The sequence below is a fragment of the Nyctereutes procyonoides genome, unplaced genomic scaffold (genome assembly GCF_905146905.1).
Source record: "Nyctereutes procyonoides isolate TBG_1078 unplaced genomic scaffold, NYPRO_anot_genome, whole genome shotgun sequence".
NCBI classification, from domain to species: domain Eukaryota; kingdom Metazoa; phylum Chordata; class Mammalia; order Carnivora; family Canidae; genus Nyctereutes; species Nyctereutes procyonoides.
The window spans coordinates 41771676-41786801 of record NW_026575020.1 but is presented as its reverse complement, the minus strand read 5'-3'; the positions used below and the strand labels follow the sequence as shown (position 1 = coordinate 41786801).

General features: G+C 43.0%; 1 protein-coding gene across 6 annotated transcripts in view; it reads left to right on the top strand.

Moving 5' to 3' along the window:
* RABGAP1 (RAB GTPase activating protein 1) overlaps positions 1-15126 on the top strand; it is a 169333-nt gene that overhangs the window by 148100 nt on the left and 6107 nt on the right. For all 6 annotated transcript variants that reach the window (XR_008663674.1, XR_008663675.1, XM_055319488.1 and 3 more), the window contains 3 exons: positions 4136-4228; positions 4661-4771; positions 14363-14467. Coding sequence is in view for 4 of the 6 variants with exons in the window: in XM_055319488.1 (XP_055175463.1) it covers positions 4136-4228; positions 4661-4771; positions 14363-14467 (309 nt within the window). In the remaining 2 variants the exon portion in view is untranslated. The remainder of the gene's footprint in view (positions 1-4135; positions 4229-4660; positions 4772-14362; positions 14468-15126) is intronic.

Sequence of the window (15126 nt, the reverse complement as noted above, 5' to 3'; positions counted from 1 at the left end):
AAAGTAGTACTGTCTCTTAACAGTGTTAAACAATGTACTGATTACAGTGGGACATAAAATTCAGTTTACCTAAGTTACATGGTCTTATCCCAGGAAATTATATTAGAGTTTTCTCCCCAATCCTGAAGCATAATAAAAGAGAACAAATTTCAAAATTAAGCTTCTTTGAGGGCAAAAATACCTGTGTTTGTGAAGCTATGGCTTTCACAGCCTTCTGATTGGAGTCCACTATTAGTGGGTATGATTCAGAGCTCTGAGGCTGATTTCAAAGCTTCCTTGCTTCTTGAATTCAGTTAAAATGTTATTGGTATAAGTAAAATATAAAATGAACTTTAGACTTTTGAGAATGGGGATATGTCTATTCATTGAGTATTTTCATGCTTGCTATCTACAAGACATTAGGAATTTTATAGCATATAAGACTCCCTACCTTTGTGGAACTTGCATATTGTGTTCTATATACATCTTTATCACTAATACTTCTCAAGGAACACTGCATATGGCAGTGCTCAACTGTTGGATAAATAAATGTTCTGCTGCATCCTTATTAGGTTAAAAGGAAGGCCATTGGCTTTGATTTGTTCAGCATCTAATTATTGAGACCCAGTTATGTCCCAGGCATTGAGCTAGGTCCTGGAGATACGGAGTAAGCAAAACAGATGTGGCCTGTTTCCCAGTGGGAAGACAGACAATCAAGTAAGCACATAAACAAATAATTGTAAACCTGGACAGGTGCCATGAAGGAATCGACTTGATGTTATGAGAATAGATAACAAAGACCTGGCCCAATAGGGGGAAGAAGGTGCCAGGGAAGGGTGCACAAAAGTGCCATTAGAGCTCAGATCTGAAAGTGAATAGGAGTGAACCAAGTGTGAGGTTGTCCAGGCAGGGCACCAGGCTCACACTTTATGTTCACTCTGATGCCATTTTTGTTCAGAAGAAAGTTTGATGCAAAGAAAAGGGAGGTCTTTTCTCATTAATTTAGCAGGCTTTATGGGCGGTCTCTTTGTGTGTGGGCAGGGGCCGACGATGAGTGAGATAGTTCTGACTCAGGGAAGGCACTGTTAATGGGACAAACTGAGAGGTGCTGGTGTCTCTGGGGTGTGGCCTTATAAGGAGGTTGGAATTGAGGCTTTTGCAGCTGGTACCTGTTGATTCCCCATTTGAGTATAAGGCATCTGCCTTTTCATGGGGTCCATGCCTCAGAGGCAGCCTGAGCTAGTTGGCTCTGGTTTACAGCCGCTCATGCTCCAAAAGTCAGGATCAGCTGTTGAACCCATTATAAGCAATGTTGGTTTTATTTATCTTTTGTTTGTGGTGGCGTTGGGGTGGGGAGAAGGTGGTGAAGAGATGGGGAGACTAGCAACAAGTGAGGATGAGAAATGGGAAAACGAGCCAGAGCTGGTGGAGTCAGAACTCTGGACCAGTGAGGAAGATAGTGGAGCTTTGTTTGTATCCAGTCCTAATGGGTGACCCTTGAGGACTCAGAAGCACAGGTGGGGACCACCATCTAGAGAAATGAGCAAGAAGAGCTCTTAGAGAAGTCCAGAGTAATTATAGAATTATTTTTAAACAGCATTTATTTCCTTGAGAGAGGGAGAGAGAATATGAGTGGGGGAGGGACAGAGGAAGAGGAAGAGGGAGAAGCAGACTCCTCACTGAGCAGGAAACCTGATCCCAGGACTCCATGATCACAACCTGAACCAAAGGCAGACGCTTTAACCAACTGAGCTATCCAGGTGCCCCTATTTTGTTTACTTATAAAAATAAATCATGCTCAAGGCAGAAAACTTGGAAAAGATGGGAAAATACATAAAGAAATGCCTGTATCCTATCATGAAAATGTCAGAACCAAATGAGATAGCATGTGTTAAAGGGTCTGGCATCTCACAGGTACTCAGCACAGTAATGCTGTGACAGTGCTGAGGCAGAGTCAACTTTACCTCAGAGAATAAAGCAGGGATAAGGCTAATTACAAAATAATTTCTTCTACATTTCTTTATCCCTAATGAAATGTAGAAGAAATTATTTTGTAAGTAGCCTTTTATAATGTCAGTTTCCCAGACGGAGCACAGAAAACCCTGGGAGGGAGTGTTTGCTGCCCACAGTTCTCATTTATCGTCTGTTCTTCTACTATTGATCTGTTAGAATTGTTTATAAATTTGCCGATCACACCAGTGTTTTATTTAGGTGCTTTCTTTGTGACTCACTTATGTATGCAAACATTTACCTCAGCATTGGCCTTAAACCACAGAAGATCTGGCTTTAAAGATGACACTCTCCAGCCTGTGGCCTCACCCCAAGTGTTTAACGGGCATCTTTCTAAAGACAGCAGCCAGGCCTAGTGTTGTGTTCCTGGCTGCCTGCCCACAGCAGCAGCCAGACTCCAGGAATAAGCTGTGATTGAGGCAGACCCATAAATATCTGACAAGGGCAATGACCAGAGAGTCCATGGGAGGAAACAGGCAGCTCGAGTAAGATGGAAAGGGAATCATGGAACAGAAGACTGGAGATGATGCACACTTGGGGCTCTCCCATCCCCTTACGAGGTCTCTGTTTCTTTGCCTAGAAAATAAGGAAGTTAGACTAGCCCAGCTCTGAGATTCCTAATTACCTGGAACTGGGAGCTGAAAGTCAGATTTGTGAGCCAACAGTTCTGTGCTGATTATATTAAAGCCTTGGAAAGGAATGAATGTTAGCTTCATAATCAATCACTGTGTTGCACATACTGATTTTAGCACTTCTCTATTTCTTATATTTCAAAGTATTTTTTTTAAGATTTTATTTATTTATTCGTGAGAGACACAGAGAGAGGTGGAGACATAGGCAGAGGAAGAAGCAGGCTCCCTGTGGGGAGCCTGATGCTTGACTGAATCCCAGAACCCCGGGATCATGACCTGAGCAAATGCAGATGTTCAACTACTGAGCCACCCAGGCTAAAGTACTTAAAAGTGTAATTTTAAAAATACCAAAGGGAATGGATTAGTGGTTTAGAGGAAGTAATCAAACAAAAGAGTAAGAGTTGCATCTTGAAGGGATGTGCTTGGTAATGTTTATATTGAAGAAAAAAGAGGCTAGCCTATAAGATGATGGACAAGGGGGCAGGGGTGCTGTTTAGGTAGAAGGAGCACCAAGAGAACAGAGAGAGAACATTTCCTGGTGGGAAGAGAGTCATTTGGTCATGTTAAAGAATGAAAGGCAGGAATTTTGAAGTCTAGTTGGGGAGAGTTAGGACCCACTGGATGGAGTGAAAAAGAAACCACTGGTGACCTTCAAGAGAGTGCTTTCTATAGAGCAGTCAGAGTAAAAGCTTTATTTAGAGAGATTAAAGAAAGGCAGTGAAGCACTGGAAGTAAAATGTATACACCTGTGGTTTATCGTGGCTGGTAAGAAGCAGCTTGTGATCAAGAGGATAGTAGTTTGGGGCAGGAGAGCAGTTAAGTAGAGTGGTCAGTAGAATGGTGTTGTTTTTGTTTTTGTTTTTGTTTTAATTCATGAGAGACAGAGGGGGGTGGGGGCAGAGACACAGGCAGAGGGAGAAGCAGGCTCCATGCAGGGAGCCTGACATGGGACTCCATCTTGGGTCTCCAGGATCACACCCTGGGCCGAACGCGGCACTAAACCACAGAGCCACCTGAGCTGCCCTAGAATGGTGTTTTTAAGGGCAAAAAGAACTGTGTCTATTTGACAGAAGGAGCTGGTAGAAAGGGAAGGTGGTGGGTAGTAGGATAGTGAGGTGAATATAGCTTGGACTTTGCATGGATTTTAGCTATCTGGGCTTGAATCCCGGATCTACCAGTCCTGAGTGACCTTGCTCAAGTTACATAACCTCCTTATACCTCCATTAACTTGCCTATAAAATAAGGATGATAATACCATGTCTTGTCGAGGTGTCCTGCGGTCACAGATTGAAAGCACCCTGCAGCAGTGCCTGTGTGTGTGAAATAAGATGGTGGAGGAGGAGGGTGAGATTAGGAACAACGGGACTCAAAACTCAGGTCAGAGGGGCCACGTCACTTCATAGTGACTGAAGATGGCCAGATCAGCACAGGTCCTGAGATACCTACCACTTTCTGATACTTCTTTTTTTTTTTTTTCTGATATTTCTGAATTTGTGCTCTGCTTCATCCTTCAGATTAGTCAGAAGAAGTTGAAAAAATATGAAAAAGAATATCACACCATGAGGGAACAGCAGGCCCAACAAGAAGACCCTATCGAGCGATTTGAGGTTCGTTTGCTTATAGCCCTGGGTTGAAGTGAATAGCTTTCAGCCTTTCATTTCCTGTACTCCTATCTGTAACTAGCTTTAATGTGTTCTTTTTAAAATTCAGCTCCACTATTTCTAGGTTCAGGTTTCAGTTCAGATTTGCGAATGAGAAGGTAAGATCTGTTGTGATTTAAACCAGCTGCCTAGGTTGTCACAGTTCAGTGGCCTTTTGTCACAGTTAATCATTAAGTAGCAGCTTGACAAGGTCACTGGAACCAGTTAAGTATTTCTCATGGGAGATAGGAAGAAAGTGTTGCTTGCTAGCATGTAGGACCAGCCACTCCTCCCATAATTTCCATAGGACTCAGAAATGGGTTTTGGGGGTTAGCCCTGAGAAATTGTCATCTCCATCTGAGTTTTATGTGTCTGTAACTTTTTTTTTCTATGCTTCAGCGGGAGAACCGGCGTTTACAAGAAGCTAACATGAGGCTGGAACAGGAAAATGATGACTTAGCCCATGAGCTGGTGACCAGCAAGATTGCACTGCGGAAGGACCTGGATAACGTGAGTCTGACATGGCCAAAGGGGGATGGATTATATTGAAACTCTCAGCTTCTCCCTTTATCAGGGGCACACCTTGAACTGTAATGTGTGTTGTCCTGGTATGTCACCTACAAAGTGTCCCTTTTGCAAAAGCACTTGCTCGTGTCACTCTTGCTTCCCTCCTTTCCTTCATCGTTTTCAATTAAGCCTTTCTTCCCACATTGTTCCTGTTACACAGGCCTTTCCTGAACTCCTTTCCCACTGTTGTTTGATGACAGGCCTTTTGACTAACTCTTATGCTCCCACAATTGACAGTAGCATTTAATCGTTATCCTTTACTTCCCTAAGAAGAAATTTTGCTATCCTGCATATTAAGTGCCTTTTGAATAAGCTTTGCTAACTGTAATAAAGCTCAATGCCTTAGCAGCTTGTGATTTCACTAGTAATTTCAGTTGGCAGATGTTCTTTCTTTGCTTCTCCTAATCTTAAAAAGTTCAAGATGATGGCTTTCCTGGCAGGGTATTTGTCCATTTTCTGTACTACACGGTTCCCTTTGAAAAAGTGTGGTCTTTCATTCATCATTTAGGTCAGAAGTTGGCAAACTTTTTCTGTGAAGGGATGGTTAGTAAATATTTTAGGCTTTGTGGACCATATGGTTACTGTTGCAACATCAAACTGCCATTGACACAGAAGTAACTATAGACAATAAATAAAGGAATGAGCATGGCTATGTTCCAATAAAACTTTATTTGCAAGAATAGGTAGCAGGCTGGATTTGGCACATGGACTATAGCTTGCCAACATCTGACTCATATTTTGCTGTCAGGCTCCTAAGATTATCGTTCTGCTCATTAGTTTCCTAAGGTTCTAGAGAGAGACTCAAGCTGTTGAGGGTTTACAGGGGACTTAAATGATACATTAAACCCCATAAGATCTATGAACTTCACAAGGGTCCTTGACATCTAACAATTGTGTAGGAAAATACTGTATTCTGTATTTCTTTGACAGTCTTTGCTTTCATTAGATTCTCAAAGTGGTTCACACATCAGATGAAGTAAGAACACAATAGTGGTATCTACTGGTTTTTATTTTCTTAGAAAGGTGCTTTTGTTTTTTTTTTTAAAGAGAAAGAGAGGGCACCCTGGGTGGCTCAGCGGTTTAAGCGCTGCTTTCAGCCCAGGGCCTGATCCTGGAAACCCGGGATCGAGTCCCACGTTAGGCTCCCTGCATGGAGCCTGCGTCTCCCTCTGCCTGTGTCTCTGCCTCTCTGTGTGTGTGTGTCTCTCATGAATAAATAAATAAATAATCTTAAAAAAAAAGAGAGAGAGAGAGAGAGAGTACATGGGGAGAGGCAGAAGGCTTTCAAGTAGAGCAAAAAAGGGGGAAGGTGGAATAATAGCTGTATCCCAGGATAAGGAAGAATGCTATGACTTGGTGAATGTGAGAAGCACCACCAAATACAGCCAGCCACAGGAACCATTAGTTCCCCTTGTCAGCTCTGCATAGCTGCGTGTAACTGAGAAGGCTGCTTTTTCCAGTTTTTGCAGGGAGGCAGTTTCAAGGTCATTCTTCCTCAGTAACCGGAACCTGGAGCTCTCACTGCTTTGTGGTTTGCCACAGTCTGGCCATCAGGTTTGAGTCTCCTCCTTCTGGTGCTGATTCCTGGCATGCCCTCTCTTCTTTGAAGGAATGCTTTGGGTATCATCCCTTCCCCGATCAGGCCTTTCTGCCTAGTGTGTGGGGAAGTGGCTGGCGCTACTGAAGCAACGCCATGGCTCACACCTAATGTGGCTCTGTAGCAGCTGGAGATTGTACAGAAAGGAGGTGAAAAAGACAAAGAAAAGAAAATGGGTCCTGGATAGGAGCCTTGTGTTCTGTAAAAGGAATTTTATGAAGAAGCAGCTTGAGCTAAGATCCCAGGTGGATGTTTGGTTTGAGCTGCTGCGTTGTCACCTGCCAGGCTCAGTGGTCACATCAATGTCCCCTGTTCAAGGTGGTCACAGACTTCTGCTCTTGAAGTCTGCTCCTAAATGGTGTAAACCTTTTTTCAAGTTATCCTGACACAGTAAAGAGCTTGGTTCTTGAACATTTCTGATGCCAGGAGTGAGAAATCGTAAAAATAATGTGAATCCCCATTTCCTGATGATCTATGTGACAGGCACTGTGATAAGCACTTTACCTCTAGTATCTCTTACCCTTGCCTCAGCCTTGTGAGGAGAGTTACATGAGCCCTACTGATGGATGAGGAGTTTTGTAACGATCATGAAACTTGAGATTCAGAGAGATGGAGGCACCGTGGAGGAAGTAGAGCCAGGAATCTAACCCGAGCCCACCTGATTGGAATGCCCCAGGCTTTCCACACTGTCTCCAAAATAAATATGGAACAAGAAGCTATGATCTGATGTCAAAAATACATCAAAAACATAGTGACATATATAATAAGCAAATGTTTCCTGAGCACTTACCGAGTTCTAGGCATTGCTGTAAGTGCTTTTTCCTCAAAACAACAACCCCTGTTGCGTCAAGTGTACAGTATGACCCCATTGTACTGATGAGGTAACTGAGGCATAGTGTGACATTTCAGATAGAAACCCAGATGGCGTGACACCAGAGCTCACACTTCTAACGTGGCTCAAAGGCAGGGGTCCCTTGTTGCCCTTGGGGCTTAGGAACTTCAGACTGAGGTCCCTTCTTCCAGCTGCCTACACTGCTTAAAAGACAGACCGTCACTGCACTGGACCTGGAGTCCCTTTCTAAGTCTGTCGTCTCTTGTTTCTTGAGAATCATCACTAGAAATCAGCTAGATGCTGAAGTGGGGGGCATGAGGTCCTCTCACCCTTTTGTTTGTTTGTTTTAGGCCTTCAGGGACTCAATCAGATTTTTTTTTTTTTTTAAGATTTTATTCATTCATGAGAGACACAGAGAGAGAGAGAGGCAGAGGGGGAAGCAGGCTCCACGCAGGGAGCCAATAATGTGGGACTGGATCCTGGGTCTCCAGGATCAGGCCCTGGGCTGAAGGCAGCGCTATACCGCTGAGCCCCCCGGGCTGCCCAGATTTTTTTGTTTTTTTGTTTTTTGAAAGAGAGAGAGAGAGGGCGCATCTGCGTGCACACATGATGAGCAGGGGGAGGGCCAGAGGGACAAGTAGAGTCCCTACTGAATGGGGAGCCAATGCAGGGCTCGATCTCAGGACCTGAACCACGCAGGTGTCCCCTCAGTCAAGTTTTGAAAGAACTCAAAAGAACTCAGCTTTTCCCTTTTTGCATCCTAGAACCCTGATAGTGTGCCTTGCCACGTTTCCAGAACACTCTGAATTTTCAGTTGATATTTTATGTCACTTTTGTTACAGGAGAGATTCCTAGTTAGCCACAGAGTCCCTAGGTGAGCCCAGGCATGCTGTCTCCTCTGAGAAACAGGAGTCATACACAGACTTAACATTGTGTGAGGTCCCTGGCACAGGCCCGGCAAGACCATACCTGAGTCCCCTCTGGCACACGGTCTACAAGGAGTGTAATCAAAGTGAGGGGGAAACACTCAGGAGCTCACCTGCTGAGATTCACAGTCTGGCAGCACTACATACTAGATCTGTGACCTTGAGCAGCTTGCAAACCTTTCCTGAATGAATGACTTTGGCTTCTTTATCAAAAATTGGTTGTTGGATGGTTTCCTCAATTCCATACCTGCTCCATTGTGTATCCTTATGCTAACACCGTGGTCTTAATTACTGTAGCTTTACAATCTGAAAATCAGGTCATGGGACTTTGTTGTTGTTCTTAAAAAATAGTTTGACTATTCTGTCATTTTAATTTCTACATAAATACTAGAATCAGTTTGTCAACTTCTAGAAATAAAAGCCTTCTGGGGTTTTGAGTGTGGAGTTGCAGTGAACCTGTAAATCAGCTTGGGGAGAATTATCATCTGAACAATAATTGAACTTTCCAACCCATGAATAGGTTATAATTTTCATTTATTTGAGTCTTTTTCAATTTCAGCATTGTTTTTTAGTTTTCAGTTAAGACTTTGTACATTTTTTAGTTTATTGTAAAGGATATTGTTTTTGTAATTGCATTTTCCAATTGCTTATTGCTAGTCTCTAGAAATAAAATTGATTACATGACCTTCTATCCTATAAGCTTGCTGAATTCACTTAAAATTCTAGTAGCTTTTTTGTTTACTCTTTAGGATTTTCCACGTAAACAGTCCTCTCTCAATAAAGACAGTTTACTTCAGATGTTCTTTTGAACATGTCTTTTTCTTTTCCTTGCTTTCCTGTGCTGACCAGGATCGTCAGAACAGTGTTGAATGGTGAGAGTGGGCATCATTGCCTTGTTCCAGGCATCATCTGTAGGGTTTTCATGGATCAGGTTGAGGAGGTTCTCCCTTCTTCTTTTGTGCTGAGTTCTCGTGATGGGTGTTGAATTTTGTCAGATGCCCTTTCTGTATCTGTTGAGATGATCATTTGCTGTTTCTTTTAATTCCGTGAATATGGTGATGTGATTTGAGTTTTCAGTGTACCTCCCATCCCTAGGAAACTTGGGATTTCCTTTTTTTTCCTTAAGATTTTTATTTGTATGAAAATTTTTGTGTTCATGAGGAATATTTGGAGTTTCCATAATGTTTTGTCTTGTTTTGGTATTATGACCTTCTAAAATGAACTGAGAGGTGTTCCCTTCTGTTTTCTTAAGGACTTTGTATAGAATTATTTCTTGATTATTTTTTTTAATATTTTATTTATTTATTCATGAAAGAGAGAGAGCAAGAGGCAGAGACACAGGCAGAGACACAGGCAGAGGGAGAAGCAGGTTCCATGCAGGGAGCCCGATGTGGGACTTGATCCTGGGACTTCAGGGTCAGACCCTGGGCCAAAGGCAGGCGCTAAACCACTGAGCCACCCAGGGATCCCCTATTCTTTGATTAAATCTTTGATTCCCTAGTGATGTCATGTGAGCCTGGAATTTTCTTAGGAAATTATGTAATTATAAATTCAGTTTTTTTCCATTTGTGGAACTATTCACATTTTCTAATTTTTTTTAAAAAATTTTATTTATTTATTCATGAGAGACACAGAGAGAGAGGCAGGGACACAGGCAGAGGGAGTAGCAGGCTCCATGCAGGGAGCCCAATGTGGGACTCAATCCTGGGACTTTAGGATCACGCCCTGGGCCGAAGGCGGCCGCTCAACCACTGAGCCACCCAGCTGCCTAAATGTTCTAATTCTTATGTCTGTTTTTATAATTGTGTATTTCAGGTAACTTAATCATTTTAATTGTCAAAGGTACTGGCATAAAGTCATTGATACTTCCTTATTCTTTTAATGTTTATAGGATCTGTTGAGATTTCTTTCATTCCTGATTTGAGTAATTTATGTCTTTTCTCCTTTTTCCCTTAATCTACCTAGGAATTTATCAGGTAGTGTTGCTTTCTTCAAAACCCACTTTTTGGTTTGATTTCTTTTTTTTTTTTTGAAGATTTTATTTATTTATTCATGAGAGAGACATTGAGAGAGAGGCAGAGAGAGAAGCAGGCTCCCTGTAGGGAGCCCAATGTGAGACTCGATCCTGGGACCCGGGATCACCACCCCTTGAGCTGAAGACAGACACACAACTGCTGAGCCACCCAGGCCTCCCTGATTTTTTCTTTCTCTGTTTTATTTCATTGATTTCTGCTTTTGTTATTTTTTTCTTTTTTGGTTTAATTTGCTCCTTTTCCTAGCTTTTTTTTTTTTTTTTTTTTTTTTTTTTTTGTGGTTTATTTATCTCAGGGAGGAAGAGAGTAAGCTCCCATGCAGGGGGAGGAGCAAAAGGAGAGAGAGAATCTAAAGCAGATTCCCTGTCTAGTGCAGAGCCCTACTCAAGGGTCAATCTTCATGACCCCAAGATCATGACCAGAGCTGGAATCAAGAGTTGGATGCTTAACCAGTTGAGTCACCCAGGTGCCCCTGGTCATCTTCTACCTAATCTTAACAAGAAAGCTTGATAATTAATTCTGGACCATGTTTTTCTAAAATAAGCATTTAAAGTTGTAAATCTCCCTGAAGCACTGTTTTCATCTGCATCCCACACATTCTGATATGTTTTTATTTTCATTCAGTTTTTACTATTTTTTTCTTTGACCTATGAATCGATTAGTAGTATGTTGTTTTTCAACTATTAGGAATTTTTGCCAAAAATTTTTTTCTTTTTTAAGATTATGTTGCTTTCTTTATTTGAGAGAGAGAGAGAGAACAAGTGGAAGGGAGGAGCAGAACACAGGGTTCAATCCCAGACCCAGGGATCACGACCCAAGCCAAAGGCAGATGCTTAACCTGCTGAGCCACCCAGGTGCCCCTCCCAGAAATTTTTCTGTTGTTAATTTCTAATTTAATTCAGTTGTGATCAGACTAGGTATCCTTTCTGATTTTAATCCTTTTAAAATATGCTTATTTTAGGACCCACCTTATAGCCTCTTTGGGTGCATGTCCCACATGTCCATTTGCAAGTGGAAAATGTGTGTTCTGTTGTTATGGGTGAAGTGTTCTATAAATGTCAGTTTGGTCAAGTTGCCTGAGTGTTATTGAAATCTTCCATAAACTTACTGGTTTTCCCTCTACTTGTTCTGTTACTTACTGAAAGAACAGTGAGGAAGTCTCTAACTGCATTTATTTCACCTTTCAATTGTTTTTGTTTACTGTGATTTGAACTTACTCCTGCATTTCAGATTATTACACCTTCTCAGTGGAGCAAGTCTTTTGTTGTGATGAAATGTTTTTCTTTGTCCCTAGTAAATACTCTGCTCTGAAATCTACCTTGATATTAATATAGTCACTCCAGCTTTCATGGTATTGCGTGGTATACCTCCTTTTTTATCCTTTGACCTTTAACATATATGTGTCTTTTTATTTAAAACCAGTTTTTTATCCAGCATATAGTTAGGTTTTACTTATTTTATTCAGTCTGATAATCTCCTTTTAATTGGAATGTTTAGATGAGTTACATTTAACGTGATTATTTATATGGTAGAATTAAGTCTACCACCTTGCTCTTTGCTATTTGTTGCATTTGCTTTTTATTTATTTTTTCTCCTGAAGTAATCTATACCAATATGAGGCTTGAACTTACAACCCTGAGATCAAGAGTTGCACACCCTTCTGACTGAGCCACCCCTCTCAGAGGCACCCCTCTGCCTTCTTTGGTTTCTTTTTTTTTTTTTTTTTTTTTTGCCTTCTTTGGTTTCATTTGGCATTTTCATGTTTTCAGTTTATCTCCTCTGTTGCCAGAGCTCTCTTATCTCCAGGTCTCTTACCCCAGCTTCCAACCACCTCAGCATCCCTGGCTCCTTAACCCTGCCTCCTTGACCTTTTGTGAAATGATTGTTTTGGAACCCTTCACCATCCTTGGTCCAGAATGTGCCTCTAGGTAGAAACCCAGGGTGTACTGGGACTCTTCTCATTTGTTTTCTTTCTCTCAGGAGCCACAGCTCTGCAAGTATTGTTTTCAGTCTGAAAACAGTAGTTGGATACATTTTGTTCAGTTTTTTGTTTACAGTGGGAGGGTAAATCTGCTCCTTGTTAGTCCTTCATGACCAGGAGTGGAAGTCTGAATTTGTGTTTATTTCCAGATGCTCCCTCTTCATATGCTCATGCAGAGAGAGTGCAGGGAGCGTGGTGCCCTGAGGAGACACTAGTTAGGCCAGTCTAGTAGCTTCTGTGCACCTCCCTCTCACACAGCGTTGAGAGTCAGCTCTTGGAGACATGGCAGAAACACTTGGCTTAATGTCACACCACCTGGTTGCAGATTATAGCTCTGCTATGTGCGTTGTGCAAAGTTGAGGGACTCCCTTGCCCACCTGCCTTTTTTATAATTGGGGAGCCAGGGTATGCGGGGAAGACTTGACTTCAAAGACCTCGTTCATAAGCTGGCTGTTCACACTTCTCAGAATCGCTACCATGATAGTGATGCTGAGTAACTGAGAGAATATACTTGTGTGCCCCAGCTCCAGAGTACACCTAGAAGATGGTAATGGAGTCCAGAGGAGAGAGAAGAGAGGTAATAGGTTACTTCACAGATGGAAATAAAACCAGTTGTAACAGGACTTAGTTTTCCTTACTAGTTACTTCCTCTGTTGTTTGGTTCTCATTTCCTTTCTTTTTTTTTTTTTAAGATTTTATTTATTTATTCATAGAGACACACACAGAGAGAGGCAGAGACACAGGAGGCAGAGGGAGAAGCAGGCTCCATGCAGGGAGCCTGACGTGGGACTCGATCCAGGGTCTCCAGGATCACACCCTGGGCTGCAGGCGGCACCAAACTGCTGTGCCACTGGGGCTGCCCTCTCATTTCCTTTCATTGCTTCTTGGATTTGAGCCACAGAAGGAGATGACAGACCGCGGCCCAGACAGGACAGACCTTAACTCTAGGACCCCACTTAACTGCACACATGTGCAGCTTGCCCATAATTAAGGGCCTTTTGAGGTTGCCTTATCAAGCCATTCTCAGTTCTCCATGTAAGGCCTCGGCCCTGCAGCTCCTGTTCCTCCCAAAGAAGATACTTCAGAGCAAGTGTGGTAGAAAGTGCAGGGGCGCTGTGACACCTCTGCAGTTCGGTGACGTCAGAAACACTTTAATTTCAGGGAATCCACCTCCATTCATTGTTAAGAAGGGAGTTGTATATAAGTTGCCGGTAAAGGCCCTCTATATCTAATGCTCTGCAACTAGGAGCTTCTGCTCCATTCTGTGGCTGCCCTCTGATATGCTCATCTTTGATTATCCTTGGATGCCCAGTATCAGGGACTCCTGCATCAGGCACAAGTGTATCATTTTCACTTAGACCCACAGATCTACCTACCAGACCTTTGTGTGTTTTTAAGAAGAACCAGGGTGGAAGGGGCCATTTCAGATCATGGGTAGGTGAATGCTAGGAAAAAGGCAGCCTTCCTTTTATCAAGTGATGAGAATGAAATGTAGACCTTGTTTGAGGAAGCAGAGGAAATACTAGGAGTCTGGAGGAAGAAAATCAGGGGTTTTTTTTTTGTTTTTTTTTTTAAGATTTTACTTATTTATTCATGAGAGACATAGAGAGAGGGCCAGAGGCATAGGCAGACAGAGAAGCAGGCTCCCCTGTGGGGAGCCCAATGCGAGAGTCCATCCCAGAATCCTGGGATCACGACCTGAGCCAAAGGCAGATGCTCAACCACGAAGCCACCCAGGTGTCCTGAAAACCAGGATTTTTTTTATTCCTATTAGTGATAATGACTGCTATCTTTTATTGAGTGTTTTCCATCTGCTAGGTGCTGCGCTGCATCCTTCTGTGCCTTATCCCTCAGATAACAAACCCAAAGCTCAGATAGATTCTCAGTGACTTGCCCAAGTGGCACATGATCAGAGAACAATGGGAGTTGAGCCCAGGCTGTCTGATGCCAAAGGTTGAGCTGCCAACCACTCTCCTGCACAATGTCTATACAAGAGACTGGGCCAGGGATTTCTGCATGAGTCTAGTCTGTGTATGACCTCTAGCATATCTTTCACCTCTCTGGATCAGTTTCCCTGTCACATTAAAATGGGATTGTCCTGAATCATTCAAATCCCATCCGGTTCTCAATTCTGGTTCTTTGACAGCATCTCTTACACTTTCCAGGCAGAAGAGAAGGCAGATGCACTCAATAAGGAGCTGCTTATGACCAAACAAAAGTTGATTGATGCTGAAGAAGAGAAAAGACGGCTAGAAGACGAGTCGGCTCAGGTAAGCAGAGCTCTGCCCCTCCCACGTGCCTCTGAGTCTTGTAAGTGCCTAAGAGTCCCAAGTCCAGCTGGTGGCTTCCTTTTGGCACTAGGGAACCACTGACAGCTGGCTTCGGTTTCTTTCCGAAGGTTTTTTTTTAATTTACCATGTAAAGCATAATGGTTCTTAATAATTGGAGCATAGGTGGAGACGGTGCACAGTCCATCCTTCCTTAGGGCAAGAGAAATCCTGTGTGTCAGCAACTAAATGTGATAAAGAGAAGAGTTAGCATTTCTGCAGAAGGAAAGCAGACATCTTGTAATATCTGGCTATTCCCCTCCCTGTCCCATGGCATCTCCCCCATGGAGCAGACTCTGGAAGGCCTGTCCTGAGCCAGCTTTTCACAATCACTGGGGGCACAGACCTGCAGCTGTAGAAAGCACTCTGAATGCTGTGCCCCCTGGGGGAAGCTGCCCTCCCCTCCATACTTCTCCATAGTGGTCACATGCTCTAGTCTCTATCAGGACTGCCTGAGGCGAGAGATGCCAAGACAATGACGCAGCAGTCCTCTGATGAGCTTCAGTCCAGGTTCACAGGCAGGGAGGAACCTAGCAAAAGGCCCACGCGCTCCAAAATGGGGTTTGATCTTTTTGGAAGTTTTGACTGTTCCCTTCCCTCTC